Source organism: Crocodylus porosus, unplaced genomic scaffold (assembly GCF_001723895.1).
Source record: "Crocodylus porosus isolate Cpor-Errol unplaced genomic scaffold, CroPor_comp1, whole genome shotgun sequence".
In the NCBI taxonomy this organism is placed as follows: Eukaryota; Metazoa; Chordata; order Crocodylia; family Crocodylidae; genus Crocodylus; species Crocodylus porosus.
Genome location: NW_017728926.1, coordinates 5,787,341 through 5,810,056, shown reverse-complemented (window position 1 = coordinate 5,810,056; position 22,716 = coordinate 5,787,341). Strand labels below are relative to the sequence as shown.

Below are 22,716 nucleotides of genomic sequence, written 5' to 3'. Positions count from 1 at the left end.
ATTGTGCTATATTACCTTAACTCCCAGTCCAAAACTGAAGCCTTGTTGTGCTGAGAACAATGCACATTACAAGAAGAGAGTTCCTGCTGCAAAGCCTGTTGAAGAGTAGAGCTATGGGGACAAGATAAAATGGTTCACTGATGCATTGAGCAGCCATTTGTGTTGAAAATTGAAATGTCTTAAAAGCACTAACAAAAAGAGGAAAAAAGACTTGTGTTTTTCTTAGTAGCAAAGTATCCTGTGAGTTTATAGTCTGGTCTGCAGCAAAGATTTGTTTTCTGCAGAACACCAGAAAGCTAGCATACAATTATTAATCTAGCCACTGTCTATCGTCTTCTTCTTGTCATCCTAACTTTGTTGGTCCCAGATTTAAGATAGTTCATTTTCAGTTGTGTTAGTTTTTTGGACAACAGTAACCTGGAAAACTCTTCTCTCCTCCTGAGAATGTATTGTCTGAGAGTATACTTTCTGTATTCAGTGATCAGCATACCACTACTGTTGATCAGGATATATGGGCAAATGAAGACAGACACCATGATGGATTAGGTTGCAGACCGCAGCTTCTTTGGTTTTTGTCTCATATTTTGTTTCCTTTCTTTTTTGCAGATCATAGATCCATTTGTAGAAGTGGAGATCATAGGGTTACCAGTGGATTGCTACAAAGAACAAACCAGAGTAGTTGATGACAATGGTAATCCCTTGTTTTTTGGTTTCCCCACAGCCATCTGGAACATGCTCAAGCTGGAAGAAGCTTGAAAGGGTCATTTCTAGGTGTAACCTCATATCAAGGCAAAACCAGCCAAACGTGGGGCTCATTTAAGCAAATCATCTACTTTGGGTGGTGCTTAATCATGTTCTTATGTTAGTGCATCAATGAAGAATAGCCTTAGTGAGGAAATGTGGTGTGGTAAGGATCTTGAGGCAATTTCTGCTCTACTTCCTGATGCCGTCGTTATTTGGAGAATATTCAAACCCAAAAGGGATCAGAACAGAGGACTGGACACCAGCAGCTTTCTAGGGTTCCTCTTAGCTCTGCCAGTATGTAGGCTTCTGAAGAAGATAGAAATATGTATAGGAGTGCCACATCTCACATTTCTCTCACAGCTTCTATTGAAGTTCCTGGGAGTTCTGGATGTGCCAAGAACACAGTATAGAGTCCTTAGGGGAAAGTTACCCAGATTGATCATTGCTGTGTGAGCATCACAGGCACAGAACAATACTTAATCCTTCTGAAAAGGTCTCCACAACAGGTTATCAGACATTAAGAGCTGATTCTCTCATTCCCAGGTTTCAATCCAATGTGGGAGGAGACTCTGGTATTCATGGTGCACATGCCAGAGATTACACTTGTTCGGTTCCTGGTGTGGGATCACGATCCAATTGGACGAGATTTTATTGGACAGAGGACGATAGCTTTTAAAAGCATGATGCCAGGTAAGCCAGTAGTCTCTGGTGGTGAAATGCTAGGTGCATTGGCTGCTTCAGTCAACAAAATGCCTTTATTCAGACAATTTTACAACGTCTCTTGGGTGTGTCCATGCATATAAACAACTGTATCAGGGAGTCAAGGTGATCTAGTGGGTAGAGCAGAAGATGGGGACTCTAGACTCCTGGGTCCTCTAGCCAGGTATGTCACTAAATACTATGTGACAATGATCAAATCATCTGACCTGAGGCCAGATTTTCAAAAGTACTTGATGCCTCACTGGTCCCCTTAACAAACCAGCTTCTCAGGCAGGTACCTAAATGGAATCTGCTGTTGAGCTCTTCTGAAAACATGGGGCCTGGGGCCTCACTTCTCTCCTTGCAGCATGGCGGTAATGATACTTGCCACATCACATGCACATTATGCAGTTTAATTAATGAGCACTTTGAGGTGTTAAAAATGCTATTGGGTAGATCTGCAAAAGACCAGCAGGAAATTAATGTGCCATGGCAAAGCATGCAGGACTGGAAAGACTACAGTGCAGAATTGTTTCTTTCTTGTCCCTTTATGCTGCTTTTTCCCCCCTTCAGTGCATTATTATTAATTGGCACCTGCCTGGTTTTAACACATCAAATGAGACGCAGTGATTTTGTAGTCAGTGGGGCAAACTTCAAAAACCTTCCTAAAAGAAGTTGGAGTCTTATTTGGTCTCATGTTTTCTGGCAGTTCACCAGTGGCTACAATTATCATCAGTATTAGTTGAATGTAAAGTAGGCAGCCAGTTGTTTTGTTAGTGAGGTCCAGGGGTTTTTTTTTAGACTCTTTATTTTTTTCCTGTCCATTGCCTGCTTTTTGTGCAATTCTATTTCATATAAAAGCACGCTGTGTGTGCATGGTTTTTTTTTCTTTCCTTCAAAACAGAGGAAATGAAAGTTTTATTTAAAAAAGAAAAAACCCATCTGAGTAAAAAAACAGATTGTAATGTCTATTTCAGTGTTAATAATGGGCCCTGGGTCCCCGTGAGAGAAACTAATCAATTCTAAGTCACAGAATTGACAGCAGCAATAATGGACAGTGGGAAGAATAGGGTGTAGATTTCTTTTCTATAATAAGAAAGAGACAAGGGGAAATGTTGGTTAACTTTGTAAAATGGCATGACTCTTAGACAGATTGAGTGTGGTGAAGTGATGAACAAGTCTGAGCACTTAGCAGCTGGAGGAGCTGAGAGAAAGCTTGTTTTTTCTTTCCTAGTTGCAAATGGAAAGTGTCCAGCAGTTCCCTCTGTCACTTCTCTCTCCTCCCCATTAGCTCCACTCTCTCTGTTTCAGGCTATCGGCACGTGTACCTGGAAGGTATAGAAGAAGCATCCATCTTTGTTCATGTAGCTATTAATGACATCTGTGGTAAGGTGAGTGCCTTCAGCCTAACGTGATGTGGCCTGCATTTGTAACTATGCCAGCAGGGGTCTGTACCATGCACGGAGAGCCCAGGGTTGGGGATCGAAGCTAATATGTTTTTGGAAACAAAACAACTGCATCTCAGAGTTGTACAGAAGCCTACGTTCTTCCTCAACACGCACGGCATAAACTGGTGGCATAGCCGGTCAACAAGGAACTTTCTGCCTTGCATGAGCAGCATATTATATCCCTCATGCAGTGCTTTTGTTCTAGACAGTTTCTCCTCCCTGTGACTCCTTAGGGCCAAATTCTGACTCTGTTCTTACGTAGCACTTACTGTGAGTGGAATTTGTCCAGATGTAGAGCTGGAGTAACTGTACTGCAGTGTTACCAGCTGTGTAGTTCAGCCTTTTGTTGTCACTGGGGATTTGCTTGAGATGTGACCTTGGCACCAAGTGTCAATGCTGCCAGACATGGCAGAACAAACGGGAGAGCTGCCTTCTCACTGAATAGGTCCCCCAAGCACCTGAGTGTGCCTCCCAGCTGTGTAGGAAACAAAAGAGAAGGCAGCCTTTAAGCCCAGAGAGAATGTGTTGCATTCTCTGGTGAGTGTCCAAAATGGAATAGCAACCTGATGCTTGGAGGATATAGTATTTCAACATTTGGGAATTTAGATAAGCATATATGGGTCACTCTAGCATATTAGGTTCTCATTCCCTGAGAAGAAGAAGGTAGCTCTGAACCACTGGGTGTTTTCTGGCTGTAGAGTTTATTCTGCAAATGCTCTCTCTCTGTGAGGCTGGTGGATTTTAAACATGCCGTTAATGAATTACCAGCTTGGAGACCTGCCCCCACTTCTGCACCTTTATTTTGGGTCTGCTTTAGTGCAGAGATAGCTGGGGTTTTCCCTAAGCATTTCTGGCACTCAGTACTCCCTTCACATCTCTTGGACACATGCCCAGTTGCTAGCTTGCTTCACACGAAGGCAGAGTACAATTGTCTTGAATCCATGTTCCAGTTTCATGTGAGCAGTTCCCAAGTTGAATGTAAAGCTGCAGCTTCTCACTTCCCCAGTGTATAGTTGAGTTGACATATCTCTTCAGTGCCATATCTCCCGTTCATTTTAATGTCAGGTGTGTAGTTGAATCCCTTTCCATGCTTTGAATATCTCAACGTTGGTTTGTGTCAGAAAACAAGTGTCCTGCAGCATCAGGGTGCAATACAAGCTTTTACCAGTGGGAAGCAGCATTGAGCAGCCTGGGAGAGCTGAGATAGTTCCAAAATGCTGCTGCTCATCCTAGGGCAAAAAAATTGTATCTGGTTATGGTGCTTTTTAAGCTATCTTCTAAAATAGTGGAACTGGAAAAGGAGTTGGGACAACTCTGGGCAAAAGTGCACTTCAGAGCATGGAAGGAGTGGTGTCCTGCTAGGTATTTCAGCAAAAGCTACTAGAAGGAGAGGAGTTCCTGGCTGTGTCTGTATGTTTGTATTCAGTGCCTAAACTAATCACCTTCTGCCAGGTACAGTTTCCACCTGACATTTCTGGGAGCCTGGTCTGCTGCATTTTTCTCCAGAATGAGCATAGCTCTGAGGAGCGGGAGAGTTTAATGCCGTGAGTGACAGAGAGGCGGCTGCTGCTGAAGAATAGGATTGATCGCAGCTGAGAAGCCCCCAGTCAGTGTTACGTGCTCCTGTCGTGTACAAAGTTTGGGAACATCCAGATAGGGTAAAAGTCCAATGAATCCCAATTTCTAGAAACTCAGGGAACTAAATGGCAGACTGAGAATAGTAATTATGCTGGGGATGATTCTGCCCTGGTTTCCTGCTCCCACCCTGCTAGAATCAAGGATGGGTAGGGAACCATCCAGCTCCTTTAAGCAATTTGAGGCACTTATGAAATTAACATCTCCACTGAAGCTTGAATAGGCATGGTTTGGGGTCATGGCCTCATCTGGTACTTTGCCTGGGGAAACACTCCACCAACCTGCACCCTGCTTAGACACAGCGTGAATGGGCTTCTTCTGCTTGATCTATTTTTGGGTGGATGTTTGCCACATTCAGAAGCCCATTTAGCAGCTGCTCACCACCAGCAGAATTGGCCTTTCCCAGCCCCTTTGACTTCCCTTACTTCCCCCCTTCCTCCAAAAGACAGACTAACAGCTGCCGTTACCTTTGCTCCAGCCCAAAGCTGGAGCAGAGACGGCCAAACAGTTCCCAGTGCTATGGACTGTATCAGACAGGCCAATGCTGAACTGCAGAGAGCTTCATGTATTACAGTAGTAACATATAGCATTTAAATCCTGTCCCTTCCAGGCACAAGATAGTACTTAATTATGGCAAACTCTAGAAAGGTTGAGGGCAGGTTCATTTGTTAAAGGCAGAGAGAGAAAAGGGGGCACCTTCAATTTTAATTTTTACTAGTGGGTTTGGGAGCATTGGGATTTTTATCAGTGGTGCCCAGTGTTTGGGGGAGGGACTCTTCAGTTCCTGTTACCTCCTCACTCACTCTGTCTTTGTGGGATCCACTTTGCACTTGCCCATTTCTACACCAGCACAAAAAAGGGACATGCTGGATTCTGTCCATTAGTAGGTACCAAAAGTAAAAACAAAGTTGCAGGGCTGCCACACAAAGAGGAGGAGAGCCTACAACACCAATAAGCTCTGGGTTTTGCATGTGTAGCGAGGCAGGCAAAAGACCTTGTGTCCCTTGGAGTTCCCTTGGCCCTTCTAGCTTTCCAGCAGTCATTGAAGAGGCTCCCCTGCAATTGGGTGAAATCCCAGCCTCAGTGGGGAGAAGTTTTCAACTTTTCTTCTTTTCATTTTTTAAAGAAACTGTTCTCAAATGTGCTGATTTTATTATATGGTCCTAATTAAATGCAGGGGAAACAGAGAGGAGAGTCTAATTAGAGCAACAGAAAGACTGAAATAAACAATAAAGGCTTTGTCTCAGTTCAGAGGGAGCCAAGGGGAAGCCAGGCACTGTCTAATCCTATTGCCAATTACTTGAGGGGAAAGGCTACTTCAAGTGCAAGTGTTGCATGGCAACAGCCACAAGGAAAGAGGGGAGAGAAGAACCCATTTTGCCCACCCACCTTCCAGGAGCAGAGGGAGCGAAGGGGGAGCAGCGAGAAGATGAAGAAAGCCTTTCAGTTCCAGTGAAGCTTCTTTCCAAGAGGCTCCTTTCCACCTCTCATGCATCCAGTCCTATCTTGGGCACTTTCTGCTGATGGACTAGCACATGCTTGCTGGTTTTGTATTCTGTTGTCCTGATTCTTCAATGCACACAAGATGGTTCTCTAGCCCTGATCACCTACAGATCAAGTTTAACTGCCTCCACTCAGTGCAGCCTAGCGCCTTACTCCAAGACAGTAAGATGTCCAACACTGGAACCATTCCTCATCTTTGTGGAAGTTACCGCTCACCTCAGCTGCCTTTTGGGTTGACTGCTCCTATGAAACATTTTCTTATGTCTGAATTCATCCTCCCTTCCTTGAAAGTGTTTTCTCCCTTTTAATGCCTCCTCGGTCACTATCTCATAAATACTCACTGCTCTTGGTTTCCACTTGAGTAACTTGCTGATGGGTAGTTTTAATTTGCAGCAGGATGACACATACCACTTAAACCTTGACAGCAATTTTGGGGTTGTTGGACTTTCTCAGAACACTGTCTTAAGCAAGTAGCTTATCCTTATGCACATCAGAAGACCCCTGTTGTATCATGCTGTCTCATCCCTGTCTTTATCTCCTTGCTTCCAATTAACTGAACTGATTCGTTTTCTGATTGCTTTATTTCCTTTTCATGTCTTCAGTCTATTACACACTGCTTGTTGCTTCTCATTACCACTGCAACCTGTTTAGCTTTGCTGCAATTAATATGCTAATACTGTGTTCTAACCTCACTATGGCACAGCTTGATAATGAGCCCATGGTCACTTCCACTTCCAAATACTCTACTACTAAACAGCGTGAGCCCCTTGCACAACCCCGCCCCATACTTGTGTCTTTGGATTGCTTTTTGCCGTCCTTAGTTCTGTAGCGCCTTCCTGTTTATGCAGTCCCACGGAAACCAGTAAGGGCTGTGGGTAGAAAAAGATTCAACTTGGTGAGAGCAAGAATGATAGACCCTGACTCCTGGCATTAGTTCCAAGCTCATTTTAAAGACTAGAGTCACTAAGGCAACTGCAGCCTCCTTATGAATGCCAGCCCTTTGAGCTTGGGCTTGAACTTGTGCTAGGATCTGCCTGTATCATTTGCTGTGCAGACAGTAGTGGGTGAAGTCTTCTGTACTGTAGTCTCTTAATGCTATTGCTCTGTTCCATACATTCTGTTTGGGGATTTGGTTCCTTATGCTTAGACTTGGGGTAAATCATGAGGTGGTATAAATCAGTGCAGCTTCACTGGCTCTGGTGGTCTTCTACCAGCTTACCCTCACAGGGTTTCTGGGCCATTGACATAGTGAAGCGGTGCTGTTTTATGTAAACTGATGGGAGAAACTTTAAATTGCAAAGAGGTTGATTCAGTATTTTAGAAAAGGCTCTGACTCTTCCCCTCTATTTGTTCCTGGATTTACAGTGCAAGTGGAATTCCACAGGCATCGGCATTGGGTGGGCATCTGGACAGCACACAGATATCTGTGCAATTACATGGCCCCAGGATTGTATGCAAGAACAAAATTGGAGGCATATAATGAAACACTTTTAAATAGACTTGGTTGAAAATGCTCATTGGTGGTTGTTATTTATTTTCCTCCCAAAATAGGGAGTATTCTCAGACGAACAACAACATCTAACAGATACCACCCCCCCACAATTTTCCAATCAATTCTATTTGAAAATATACTTTTTTTCTGAATTTGGGAAAATATCTAGGGCTGCTCCCTGGCAGGTGAATGTGTGAAGTCCCTTCAGTGGGTTAATTTGGAGGGCTCCGTAACTGGTTTATATTACTGGAACAAGCAAAGCAATTTTCACGCGCTCACTGCGTCAAACCAGAACCATGATTGATGCTTCCTCCATAAGCCTGGGTAGGGAATGACTATCTCGGCTTTTGTCCATCCTTATTGACCCAGCTGCTCCAGCACAGATATTGGCATTGCCTATTATTCTCCTAAGCTCAGAAATTTCAGCTTCCTTAGTAACTCAGAGTTGCAAAAGCAGGACCTCAGACTTTTATGCCACCACTTCTAGTTTACTTAGAACCTGTCTCTTAGAGATGCTTTGCCTTGTTTCTGTCTCTTCTGTTATCTATGCATGTATTGTGGAATTTCACTTGTTTTTCTAGATGTGCATATCTCTGAGATCCTCCCTCACTGTTGTTTTGTGTCTTACTTGCCTTTACTCTGTCTGTTTGTGATTTCAGTGGACTTCTCTATGTCAAAAAAAGTCTACTTTTAGAAGCAGAGCATTTTTAGAAGCCTTGAAGGTACCCCCTCCTGTCTCAGGAAGGTGTAGTGAGCACCGCCAGACACCTGCATGCGTCTAACCAGTGACCTCATTAGCATTGGTGTTTTCTTATTAGCATTTTGAAAATATTCAACTCATAACATGGATTGTGACATCTTGGTCAGTTTTGTCGGGTCATCGATCAGCCAGAGATTCCTCCATTTACGAAGCAGATCCAGGATAAAGATCTTTCTCTTCCTTTTTATTTTCCTCTTTCTTTTTCCTGCTCGCTTGCTAGCTTTTCTCTCATGTATGAAAAAAGCCCAAAACACTTCCTTGAACTATACTAGAGCAGTGAGCACTAATGAGTTTGCTAAGTTTGGGGGAAAACCTCAGGTGCTGATTACTGTAGGTCCGCTTTGGAGAGAAAAATCCTCATCCCTGGTTGCAAAAGTTAGAACCGAAGCTGAAAGCAGATATTCTGGATCTTCTTCTAAATGGCTCTTGTTTTTACCCTTTTTAAAAACCAAATTTGTGCTGGATTTGGGTTCTTGAATCGTGACTTTGATTCAAGCATTAATGGCTAGTCTAACAGAGATGCACCAGTTAAGCTAGAATGATACCTGGGCCCCTTCACTGCACATCACCCATTTCATCAGTGGAATTATTTCTTTTGTTTTTATTGGGGTTACTTGTGTATGTGTGTGTGGGAGATTTTTCTGAATTTTGCAAGTATCTGATAGTGGGGTCTAGTTATCATTTTACAGTAGTAAATCTGTGCACTTGCCAACTTTCCTCAATTGGATTCTGCTAAGATGCTTCATATTTTGGCTGGTGCGATATCTCCTACACATTGGTTACTACCAGAGGTAGTAGCTCAGCCAAAAATGTTAACCCTAGCCTTGGATCTCCCCAGTGCAAATGACTCCGTACTGCTCCTAGCATCCTTTTGCATTGCCCTGACAGTCTATAGAGAGTTTAACAATATTAACAAACTTTCTGTACCCTGTAGCATTAGCACTGCCCTCATTAGGAAAAATTGGGAAGAACTGGTTCCTGTCCTCTTTCCTGAACTCTCTCTAAATATTTCATAGGCAGGTTTCCTCCTCTTCCTTGTCATTATTTTTTTACATTCAAACATGCTCACTCTTCTTATGTCTCAGAATGACCCAATAGCCATAGAATTTGAGAGACTTCCACTGACTTCAGTGTGCTTTGGATCAGGACCATGATAAGGACATGTAGGTTTTTGTGAGACTGATTCAGAGGAATTTGGGCACTCCAGTAACACAAAAACAGCTTTATAACCCAGCCTACCTGGTTGGTACAGCTGCTGTAGCTGTGATGCAAAAGCTGGAATTGCCTGAGCATACTGGAAAATCTGGCCCTATGGTCTGAGGAAGGAAAGCAAACCACTCTAAACTGGTCTTTCCTATGACTCCAGCTGGCACTGAAGAAGTATGGCCACATCTGTGACATCACAGGGTAAAGGAATCAAAGTAACTACAAGCTGCAAAGGCCCAGCTAGTGTCAGCACTGAAATGAGCAGTTGTGCCTGCTGTTATAAATTTCAAGCACTGGCTTGTGAGCCTTCAAGAGAATATATGTACTCGCTCCTTACACTCAGAATAGTGGAGGGAAGTCACCATACTGCCAAAGGGGAGTCTGATCAAACTACAGACATGACAGAGAGACCCTTATGAATGGGGAATTGTCTCTTTGCTCTGTTTTAAGAAAGCTATGTGCAACGGGCTCCAAGTGCAGAGCCAAAAGCCAAAGGACCCCTTCCTTATGCATCAGCTTCTTACCTAAAAAGTTGGCAAGTACACCTGGAATGTTAACAGGAATGCTGAGACTTTGCAAACTTCACTGAGATGTAAATCATCTGCCTGAGGGTGGGGAAAGTCACAAGCAGCAATTACCTGCATTTAATGCTTGGGCAAGCACCGAAATGTATGTATTATGGTCCTGACTGACTTTGCTTGTTTATGATGTTTTTTTCCAATTATGAAAACGTATACGGGTGACATTGGATAACAGGGTTGTATAGTAGGAAATGATATAAACTGAATCCCATGGGTGGAGATGGGAGTAGTTCTGTCACCTGGGCCTGGATCTCTTTTCCATGTAAACAATTACTGTGGCACTCAGGACAGTCATCTTCCTATCACAACACAAAACAAAGTGTTTGACATGCATTTCAGATTTCCCTGTGGTTACACAAGAAATGTAAAGATCAGTTTGAATGACAAGGTTATTTTTTTTCTTGTATTTTTTTCAATCTGGATGTCTCCTTTTACTTGAAGAAGCCTTGCTGTAAAAACTGAAATCTCCCCTGTGTTCAGGGTGATTAAATTTAGAGTGATCTTAAAGCATAGATTTTAAATTGCCCCAACTTCTGTTGTGTTTATGGTGTGCCACTCACCATGGAGCCTTCTGCTCTGGATGCTGGCCATCTTGTGGTCTGTTGCTCCTATGCAAAGTGTGGGTGAGAGTTGCTGTCCCCAAGAGTGACGGAAGAATTCTGACCTGGTAGAATTTGACATCCTCCCTAAGCAAACACATCATTTTGAAATGATGTAAAAAACCTACACAAATAAAAAGGGATATTAGTTTTTGCAGTCAAATTTAGTTTCAGCCAGGCCCATAGTTACCAGGACCCCTTTTTAACTGACAGTAAAATATATCTATATATATAGAACTTACATTACAGTAGGACCTACAATCCCAAACCTAGATCGAGGTGATCTGCTCTACCTAATCTACCGTTAGATGTAGAGCTGTACATACAAATAGGGCTCATCTACGTGGGGAGGTGAGTGCACAGTGAGCTGAATTTAATGTAGCTATTCCCCACTAACTCCCCATACAAATGCTCTTAATACATACCAGATGCAAGTTAGTTTTCTCCTTAAATCAGTTAACTACACAGTGACACTTTGGTAGCTAGTTGTGGTGCTCGGTGCCATTGTGTGGCCTGTCACTGACTGCAAAGTGGCATGGCAGTCTCTTCTGACTTTGTACCTCTCTTGGTGGCACCTGGCATAAGGGGAATAGAGTAGAGCCATAGGCCAAGGAAGTGTGACCCAGGATAAAGGTGAAAGGAAAGAGATGTGAGATGGTCTTGCTAGAACAAAATCTGTGCTGTCTTCACAGAGGTAGGTGAGGGCTTTGCCTGAAGTACTGGCGGCTGGGGGGAAGCTTTAATATACTGGCCAAGGTACTGCTAACTTCCAAACATGCAGTAGAGTTTATAGACTTCAAAGCTGATGTGTGCAGCCCTGAGGGTGCCTATACACATGCAGCAAAGCTGCTCTGACATACTGTAATTACAGCATGTCGGAGCAGACTCAGTTAATCGAGTCTGCTGGAGCATGGAAATTACTGTACTCAAGCAGACTCCAGCATCATGTGTATCAACATCCCCCCACTGAAAAATGGCAGCGGGGGCACTTTAACTGAAGCTCATTCAACAAGCTTTAGTTAAAGTGCCCCTGCCACCATTTTTAAGCACGGGGACGCTGATATACACATGACGCTCCAGGCCCTTTAATTAGAGTGGCTCTCGGAGTCGCTCTAATTAAAGCACCCCCTGCCACTCTCACAGCATGTGTATAAACATCCTGAGAGACTCTTCTTGCAGACTCTTAGCCCCCTCCTCCTATTCCATAACAGAACTAGCTACAGATGCATGGTCTGATTGCAAGACAAAGCAATGAAGAGTCTGAATAAGTGAGATGCATAAAACACTACAATGAAAGAACTGAAGCTGCTGGACACATAGTCTCCTCCCAGTCCTTCAGAGTTTTTGCATTCAGGAAGCAGGGAGGTGTTAAAGGCATACAGCCGTGCAACATGGAAGGGCTGTACCTAGATTGTGTAACACTTCAAAGAACAGGTTTCTTAACCAAGGTCCTGATCCACCTCCCACTGGAATCACTGGAAAAAACTCATGTAGATGTAAATAGCAGCTGGATCAGACCCTAATAGCACAATTATCAGTCCCTTAGGAAGTTGTCGGCAGCATTATCAATGTTATGGTACTGCCAGATTGAGTGCTGTCACTCTGGGGCTCCAGAATCTGTTTTACGAACCAGAGACACTCAAAGTTTCTGTAATTTTTTTTGAAGTGTAAATTTGGCGTAACTAACCAGTATTTTCAATGAGGGTTTTTTTAAACATCAGCACTCCCCCTTCAGGGTTTGTTTAAATAGTCCATATGTGTTTGTTTTTTTTAAGAAGTCTTATTTTTTTAAAGGAGAGAACTAACTTTACAGCAAATCTGTAAGTCTCCAATTAACCCTGGATTCCAGTGGTGAGTTGATTTTTCCTCCTGCCCCTGGTTTCTGCTCTGCATCATTAGAGTGAGCCTATTGGGAATGAATCACTTATTTTGGATCACATTAGATAATAAACCTTCTGTCTTACACAGCGGTGGAGATAACAAAGCAATTGCTAGTACTGAAAAAAACTGAAATTCCTCTTTGGGAGTCCTAAGCCTGTAAGGTTTTGAGTTTTTTGAGTACCTTAGCCATCTTTTCTTGCAGTGAGTATTGGAGCATTCTGGATCTTCCAGAATGAAGCCCTTATTTAGTGATTATTTTTTCCTTTTTAAAAAAATCTAACCCCTGTAGCTTTCCCTGTAGGTAGATACTTAGGATAAACACAAGGTTAAGGCTAAAGTAAAAGCATGGATCATTAATATAAGAATAAAACTGTTTGGAAAATTCAGCTTCAAAAATGCCAGTAGAAAGCTGTGACATTTTGCATGGAAATATTTGGAGTTTTTTCATTTTTTTATCCCCTCCCCTTTTTCCAGCTAGCTCTGACACTGGGTGGTGGCAATCTGATAGGATGCCAGATGTGTGTGCGTGCATATGTGTGCGTGTGTGGTTGTTTTCTTTGCACTTCACCTTGAGTTTTGCATACCAGTGACCAGACATGCATCTTCTGTTATGGGGGCTTCTTTTATTTTCCAGGTCAAGCAAGCTCTGGGCTTAAAAGGCCTATTTCTCAGAAATCCAAAGCAGGCCTCTCTAGACAGTCATGCTGCTGGTCAGCTCCATCGCAAACACTCCTTTAGCAGCCACATCCTACGTCGGACAGCCAGCGCACCCACCAAGAGCCAGAAGAAGAACAAGAAGGGCTTTCCTGAGATTGCTATCGATACCAAAGACAACAGCTCTGAAGGGGCCAGTGAAGACCGTGAACTGGAAGACTCCTCACAGCCTCGCTTTGAGCAAGAGCCGGAAAACACTTCTCCATTGCCGGCTCCCAGAGATGGTGCCAATGGGGAAGTACATGGCAAGGGGTTGAAAGGTAAGGCCCATAATTCTGGTAAAGGTAAAAGTCAAACTCGTGCTCATGGGGGTGCAACTTTCAGTGAGCCCATCAGGAGGTCCAACAGGGTCCGTCTTCAGGAGCACCAGAGCGAGAAACAGAGCGTCTTTGCACGCTGTGCCATCAACGGCTCGGGTAGGATCGGGATGGCAACCAACTGCATGAAATGCATGATTGGTTCCAGTGAGAGCCCTGATCTAGAATGCAAGTGGAGTGACCATACTACCAGGCCTATCACTAAAGATATGCTGCACCACGATCAGTATAGCAGTATAACAGGAGACGAGAGATTAGAACTAAAATATTGGGGTATACAAGACCAACCCAGGCCTCAGTCAGATTTGCAGACTTTCAGCAGCCCTGGAACTGCCGATGATCTACCGAGGAGCACTCAGTCCTTTGTGACCCCAGGGAAGAAAAATGGTGAATCCAAATGTTTTGGGGTAAAAGCTCATTCCCGGCAGAGATGGCAATGCCAGTCTGGTGGCAAGTATGGAAGCACTGTCAACTTGGTCACAGCCAGCAATGGCTCCATATCCTCCAACTCCAGCAGTCAAGAGAGCCTTGGAAGTCCAGAATTGCCCAAGTGCTGCTCTGAGAATTCCCGAAGGCAAGTGGGCACCCTGCAGAGGGAAATGAATGCCTTGTTCGTTCAAAAATTGGAGGAGATTCGAAGTAAATCCCCTATATTCTTTACTGGTAAGACCAGACTTTGTTCACCCCGTCCACCTTAACTCATCTCATTACCTCAGCTCACCCATAGCACCATCCATAGCAGTGCCTCCATTTTGTTTTGCTATAGTCATTCATTTTTTTTTTTGGTGAAAGAAAAACATTTCTGCATAAATGTTTCTATATTTTCTAGCTATGCCTGGTATAGACTAGTCTTTTGTGTCCTTAGCATACCATTTCCAGTAGCAAAGCCACCTGTAGCCTGTGGTTGTGGATTGTTTGTTGTATTCATGAATGCAATATGATACTAAGTAAATTTTAAGACCCCAACCAGAGCATTGCTTAGAGCTTGAATAGGGAAAATGAGATTGTTACCTACGTTGCCTATTCATACTGTTAGTATTTGTATGGCAGTAGACTTCACAGGCTGCAGAAGGATTGGAGTGCAACCATGCACTAACTGCAGTAAAGACACTCCACACCTCAGTGCACTTGTCTCAATATTTTCTACTTCATCTATTTGTTTTTGGGCTCAGTCAAAGAATTGTTTGATGAAATTCTGTAACGTGGGTTATGTGGAAGATCAGACTTGATCAATGGGATGTTCTCTTCTGGCCTTAAAATATATAAACCTGTGAGTCCCTGATGCAAAAATGTATGGATAGGCTTAATGGTAAGCATATGATTTCAGTGCAGTTTGCTCACAGATTTAAAATGAAGTTTGGTTCTTGTGTATATGTGGCTGCACTTTTATGCTCTTTTTTATGAGGCGCTGGGATTTGCTTTCATTCTCTCCAAAGGCACCAACAAGCCTAGAAACAGTCATTTTTTAAATGTCTTGACAATCTCACTGCTGTGTGTTTGGATTCTTGATCTCAGAGGGGAAGGTATACATTTTAGTAAGAAACCTGACTTTGGGTTGGATTGGGGGGCTTTTCAGCATATTTACCAAGAACTGTTAGGTTCTATCAAATCAAATGGGAGGGGGTGGGGGAGAAGAGTTGACAAAAATGCAGACTTTGTTTAAATTATTCCTTTGTTTTGCTTCAAAGTTATACAGCTGGGCTTTTTAAAGCAGCCTGAGAGAGATAGGACTGTGCAGTACAATTATGAAAATGAGTTAGATGTTTTTGAAAATGTTGCCCCCAACTCTCATTGAGAATTGGGTGCCTCATGACTTCAGTCTCCATTGAAAACTGCCAGCAAAAATTTAGCAGTATTTTAGATGTGGACCCAATTTACCCATGGAGATTAGGGGTGTTACTGGCCTCAGGTTTATGTTTTTCACTTTTTTACCCATGATCTGCTCTGAACATCTGGATAATTGATCAGCAGCTCCCCTGACTTGAGTTTAAACGACAACTGCCGAACCCTGTGTCTAGATCCTTGGCATTAGGCGTTTTAAAAGCTCCAAGGGATGCGACATATGGAACTGTTTCCCATAGCTTGTGCCAGCTCCCACACCAGCTGCCTAAGTCGCTAAAGAAATATTATGATACGCTCAGAATTTGATTAAATCCATCTGACTTCTCAAGCGTGGAATTTGCAACATTTTAAAATGGTAAGAGAGCCATTTGGGCTGGGTGATGATGATCTAGCGACAAATGCTGGGTTTACATAAACTGCAGTCATTCTCCATCCACTTCCTCCTACAGTGCACTTTGCTTAGACTCCAAGGAAGCCAATAATGTTTGGCTAATATAATTGCTCTTCAAAATTGTCATGCTGAGGAAAGGTGCCAGAAAGATGAGAGAGCCTTTATTTTAGTCCTAAATAGGCGAAGAACTTGAAATAGCGATGCAAGCTTCCGCTGCTTTGCCCTGCTAACATGTTTTAATATTAAAGGTGCAGTGCCCACATTGGTATTGATAAGCACCATTGGATCTGTAAGCGGCAGGCTTTGCCTTGTGGATGTTTTCCATGTAGAATCTGGATTTGGGACATTCTCCCTTACATTCCTAACTCGTGGGCATCAAGGGTCCCTTCATGCCCTCGTCCGTCCTGAAATCTAAGAAATTGACCCCTGATGCTGGAACACTGGTGTCAATGGAAATTTTGCTGTTGATTTTAGTGGAAGTAGGATTGCAGCTTTAAGACCAGTATTTACTGAGCAGGAAAAGGGTTGGAGCAAGAGGAAATTAAGCTCTTTTGAATGCTGAACAGCTGATACAGGCACCAGCAAAACTGACTGTTAGCTGAGGTGGGCTAAGTTTTTTGCTTCCATGTACCTAGGCTACCACACCAGTCCTAGGATTGATTCCTTTCATCCGTGCTTTGTGCCCAGAAATGGGATAATTCAGGTGAATGTGAAAAATGCAGAATAAAAACATGAGCCTGCCTCCAAGGCTGGCAGCAATTTCTGTGCTTCATACTGACTTATGTTGCTGTGTGTGGGCCCTGTTTCTATGATTTGCCTTTTGTCTCAGTGTCTGTGTGAGCAGTACAGTTTCAGGCTGCAATAATGTCATGTATGCCCTGGAGATAACTAGTGTCTGCTGCAAAACTCATTTGTGCCCAATTTGTACTGCTGCTTTTTGAATAGTTTCAGAATGGCAAGAGTAAGGTGATAGTTGTAGGGATTTTCTGACTCATGTTTCACTGCCAGAATTTCCTCAAACAATTACTAATTTTATTTTCGCTTTCCCACTTCCTTTACACCAAAAGCCCTTGGTCTGAGTCCATTTTATGCAGTCTGTTATGTGCTCTGGTTGGGTGAAAATTCTTAGCATCCTACAAGAAAAAGTGTTAACATTTTTGTCTGCTTCCCTCCCCTCCCACTAAGTTATCCTTTTATCTGCTCCTGCCTTCCCTAAATTAACTGGATTTTTCCTCTGTTCTGTCCTATTATTTCACATGCACACTCTGTCTCTGTAGTTAAGAACTGAAAGGACAAGCAAGTTAAAGGTAATTGTCTACTGAGTGTTGCTGATTCAAGCACTATGTTTGCCTGTGTTCCTTTTTCGTTTCCTGGCATCTTGTAATTTCCCTCTTGCCTGTAATCCTGAGATTGTTGCCTGGACTCTTTGTGCTGCTTTGCTAGCTCTCGAGCATGTTTACACTGTGGTCTGGGGTCAGTTTTTTTGGCATGATTGTTTTGTATCCTAGGATATACAGTATAAAGACTGCAGCCCAAGCATCTGTCTGTTCAGACAACTGGCTCTTGCCATGCCTATTCAAGAGTGTACTGTCACCCTTATTTTCATGAAGCATGCATTTGTGTGTGATATTTGTAAAATAAATGACACATTTATTTGGAAAAATAATGTTATACTGGTGAGAGTAAAAAAAATGGGTACATTGACTGAAATGTTTAAAAAAAAATCATTTCACTTTTATTCTCCACAGCTTTACCCGTACCACCTCTCTTGAGTGAAATACTGCTGATGCAGGTCACATCAGCTGGTCGAGCAGTGATCTTCCAATTTTGTTTCAGGCTGGCTTGTCTCAGTTTAGATGATAAAACTATTCAGATGTTCCATGTAGATGGCATTTAGAGATCTGGGTTTGGAGAATGTGTAGGCATCACTAAAAAGGCAGGCACGAATTGCTCTTCTTTGAATATAAAATATGACTGTGAAATAATATGCTACAAATACATGACTGCTAAGATTGTCAAAGGTGACAAAGAATTTGGAGTGACTAAAATAGGGTGCTCAGTACATTGTGAAAATCCTGGCTATCGTTTCCAATTAAAGGCTATTTTCATAGCAAAAACATAGCATAAAAAGATACTCTGCAGCTCTAAGTGAATAAACATTGCTGATATCTGATTAACTCCAGTCTCACTGTATTTTTTTTCTTCTCTCCATCCCTTCCCCTAGATGTCCGCCGATTCTCAATGCAGAGGTCTGTCACCTCCTTATGCAGCTTAGAAACTATTACCGAAGAACCCATCATTGCCAATGAAAACCAACATGCCGGTTCTTGTTTCCCTCTACCTGTTATGCCCCCCAGCAATTCTGAAGAAGAGTCTGTGTCTGATCATTCTGCTGAATCTAGATCAGAAGAAGATGGCCCATCAGACCTGCCTGAGAGAGCTCTTCTTGCTAAAGAACCAAGAGTGGGCTTGGCTGCAGAAGATCAAGTGCTCATAATCCCAGGAGCAGTTGTCACAAACATGTTGGTCCAGGTAGATGAAAGGATATATACAGAAGAACATTTTAGAGATGGTGATAGTTGGAAATGGACATACAGTCGTGCTGAAGATCATCGGTCTAGTTTGGCAGCAAATCCTCAACACACCTGGGGGGTCTTGGCACCAAGTGATGCTTCAGCCCATTCTGCTGAGCGCTGCCAGGAACAAGAAGACCACATAGATCAATTGGTGACAGGTGTGCACAGCATTGCCAGATCCATGAGCCAGGAGGGTCGTGCCACAGCTGTCCTACCACAACCATGCAACTTGAATAATAACACACAGCTGACTTTGCCTCCAGATGCTTTCCAGAAACCCCAGGCTGCCCAGGATCTGGCGGCTCCTGTTTCTCAAACAGGCTGTCATATGTTAATAAAGAGATCAAAGAGTGAAGGGCACAAGATTTCAGACCACTCAGCCTTAATGAAAAATCCCAGTAGCCTGTCCCCAGCGGCAGAAGTATACTTTGATGCCACCATAAATGACCAGATCTGGAGCAAGTTAGATTCCAGCAATCATCGGGACAGCATGTCTTCCTCCTCCAGCATGTCCTCCAATGACACTGTGATAGATCTTTCTCTCCCTAACCTAGCTCGCAAAAGCCTTCCAGATCTAGGTGCCCAGCATGACAACTTTGAGCCCATTGCTGTGAGAAAAGGTATGCGTCCACGGTCTGCTACAACTTCCAGTAGTGAAATGCCAATGGTGACCAAGAGCAAATCCAATCCTAATCTGCGGTCTGGTCAACTGCCGGTGGATGAGATATGCCCTCGGCCTTTGGCCAGGGGTCCTCAAGACACATTGTCATCTATTCCTAGGAGGCATACTTGGAACAGGCTCTACATGGAAAGTCTGAAGCAAGCCTCTCTCAAGTCCAAAGACCAGGACAGGGTTGGGACTAGCCAAGCAAAATCAAAGAGCCTTGAAGATCTCACCTCTGATGATATTGCATGCACTTTTGAAAGCAAGTACCGCAGTATCAGCAGGAGCTTTGTCACTAGATCAATGCGGGCGCAGCGCCGCTGCTCAAGCTTGAGGCCTTCAGCTAAGCCCCAGGATGAGCTGACTGAGCAGCTGAAGAAGTTGATGGCCTTTCAACAAGAAAATGACATCACCTCCCCGATCTGTCTTGAGCCCATTGAGTCAGAGGAGGAAGAGGAAGGTCTGGGACTCCTCCGCAGGTCATCCTCTCGCAGCCAGAGCAGAGTGCGGTATATCGCCAACCGGGCCAAGCAAGCTCAGGAGAGGCAGCGGCTGCAAAGCCTGAGCCAGGTCAGCAGCAGTCCCATTGAGGAGAGGGGAAACCCAGAGGGAGCTTGCTGCATTGCAAAAGGGGTTTGTACGGACACCACTTCTCCCGGTCTGTTTACATCCCAACCCAAGAACCAAACTGATTTTAACAGTGACACTGAGGTCTTCTTTATGCTGAAACTCTAATGTTGGGAAGTGCTGAACAAAGTTGATGTTTACATTCCTGCCCAAGCAGAACACAGTAAACCAAGAGATATGAAATGCCCTAGCACAGGATGATTCCTCACCCCTATGGAGGTAAAGGAACTGAAGAGATTGAATGGAATGGAATGGGCAGTGACTCGAGTGGATAGCACACAAATTATTGGACATAAAAATTCAAGGAACCAAATGACTTTGGAAGCTTGCACATATAGCTACAATTTTAAGGGCCTGAATTTGGGGAGAGGGGATGTATTTTATTTTAAATGTTATTAAGGCTACAATCTAATCTCCTTTATGTGACACCCAGTTTGCATCTGCAGTTATCTGTGGCCACGTCTACACGTGCACTTAACTTCAGGGTAGACTAATTAGCTGAGAAGTAAAGCATCACCATCTACACATGCGATGCTATTAGGCCACAGTAAACTAATTAATCCTGCTGTAAGATGGTACTGTCAAGAACAGTACAATCAAAGACAGTACTATCTTCCAGCGGGATAATTAACTGCGATAAATGCATGTGTAGATGCTGACTGCTGGCGTAAATTGAACCCAGCCAGCAGGGGGTCAGACTCCTGCCTGCCACCTAGCCACACAGCACTCTTGCGCCCCAGCCAGCCCCTCCACCTCCCAGGGATGACTTCCCGTACCCCTGGCCCTGGCGTAAACTGCTCCACCCTGGCTCAAATTGATGCTGTCCCGGACACACATGTAGATGCCTTGGAGTAGTTTACTCAGTGCTCAAGCTGCTCAGGAGTTGATTGCTTCAAATTAATTGCACATGTAGATGCACCCAGTGTGTGCAAGTCACTTTGTTTCACACATGTCCCTAATTATTTCTTCCTACAAGGGAACATCTAGGTGATGCTAATGGTATCCACAGTTACTTGCTCCTGCAAATGGCAGGTCTGCAAAGGAGGCCTGGCTTTAAAACCTAGTCTCTGATGTGCTTTAAAGTTTTGAAGAGACTGAGGCTTCTGGGGGTGTCTTCTGTACCAGATAGTCTGTGCAGTTGTTTTCTGCATTAAGAATATAGCCAATGAAGCACACCCCATCCATGCTGAACATGTTCGTTCCAGCAAAAGTCCATATTGCCTCATTCTTTGTTGCGAAGAATAAAAGTATCACTCTGTTCAGAAACAGTACTTCTTAACCCATCTGTCTGTATATGCGAACTGTGACCATTCCTTGTTTCAGAATCTAACATGGGGAGGGGGCTAGCAAATCAGGCAGGAAATATCACCTATTGACTTTGTTCGGCTCAGAAGAGGCTAAATGAATGCTACTCTTTCCTTGAAAAGAGAGCTGCCCCTTTTACATGGTATTTTAACAATGCTGCTGTACATAGCACCTTTGGGATGAATTATACAGTTTCTGTTTTGCACTGCCATGCAAGATTTTCAATGATATGTTTTAAAAAGATATATTTAAATTTTTAGAAGAATACATTTAGAATTAAATACCAAGCTAAACAAAATCGTTTTTCATTTTTTTACCTTTTTATTTTTAGTTTTTATTTTCAGGATTATCATGTCATTTATTATAGATGAACATTTTATTGGTGAGGGAAGAGAATGTTTAATGAGATAAGTTTTAAAAGAAAGCAGAAGTTTTAATTTTATTTTCAGTCTGTCTAGAGTTCTTTATTGGAGGCATTCTGTTTTTTGTTTGTAACGGTTCTTCTCTGTATATTGCAAAATTTTAAAATCTGTTTGTAAAACCATCTGACACTACTCAAATAAAAGTATTTAACCTTTCACCTTCTGCTTCTGGACTACTTAGCTGCAATTAAAAAGGAGAAAGTTTCTGGGGTTTGTAGATTTCCTAGAAAATTGTGTTATGGAAACAGGGATCATGCTCCTATTTTTCACTTCCTCAGCAGATGATTTGTAAGATCATAAGAAGGGATCTCATAAGGCCATCTAATCCAGTGGTTCTCAACCTTTTTGTACCAGGACCCATTTGTAAACATCGATGGCTAGTCTGGACCCAGTGACCCTCATTCCTGACCCGCTGCCCCAGCATACGGTCCTGGACACCAGAACAGCTGTGGTCATATGTATTGTTCATTGGTAGAAGCCTCTCTATTAACCTCTCAGCAGAAGGTGTGTATGTTGCATGGAACAGGAACATTTTGACTATTTTCTTGGATCGGGTCCCAGTACTCGCCAAGCTGCTTGTGGGTAGGGAGAACTCAGGGGCTTTCTCAGATGGAGCTTTTAAAATGAAATCCTGTATTTTTTCTTTCTGGTCTCAAAAAGAGATTAAATCACTATCCTCTCCAGCTGAACTCTTAGCACTGCAGGTAGCAATCTGGAGACGAGGTTCTCTGGGTTTGGGGGCACCAGGACTGGTAGCATGCTGATGTGACCTTACAGTTCCTTACTGTTTCTGAAGGACAGTATAGCTCAGCCAGGCAGATTGCACGATCTGCCAGAACTCGTCCTACACTGTCACCAACACAAAGCTACTTTCATTAACATTCACTAGACACCAAGTTGGGCAGTAACATTATTTATCATCAGACTGAAAAGCTGAAATGTTTTAATGCATAAAACTAGAAACCAATACAGCTTGTCAGCCTAGGAATGTTAATGGTTTATTTTAAGATCCCCTGCTGGGTGACTGTAAGGCAAGGGCGAGGAATTTAAAATGCATATTTAATCTTTTTAAAAAATCCAGTTTCATAATCCTATTCTTTTTCAATTGAGTAAGCAACTTTTTTATTAAATTAATGCATCAAACATAAGCCAAAGCCATGAAGCATTTCAAGGCATTTAACATTTTACACACTTTTGAAAATGTGTGTATTGATTTTGTATTTAACACTCTTTGGTTCATTCGGATTTGGCCCTCTTGTTTAAGTTAAATAATAGCTGGCACCCAAGTACATCTAGATAACTTGCTTTGT

The 22,716-nt window shown here is 43.1% G+C and overlaps 1 protein-coding gene across 1 annotated transcript in view; it reads left to right on the top strand.

Moving 5' to 3' along the window:
- Positions 1–20,378, top strand: part of PLCH2 (phospholipase C eta 2) — a 358,008-nt gene extending 337,630 nt beyond the window's left edge. Inside the window, exons 20-24 of the mRNA XM_019541274.1 lie at positions 607–691; positions 1,288–1,434; positions 2,755–2,834; positions 13,183–13,522; positions 18,037–20,378. Of these exons, the coding sequence (XP_019396819.1) occupies positions 607–691; positions 1,288–1,434; positions 2,755–2,834; positions 13,183–13,522; positions 18,037–19,787 (2,403 nt within the window). The 3' untranslated portion in view covers positions 19,788–20,378. The remainder of the gene's footprint in view (positions 1–606; positions 692–1,287; positions 1,435–2,754; positions 2,835–13,182; positions 13,523–18,036) is intronic.
- Positions 20,379–22,716: the final 2,338 nt, after the last annotated feature.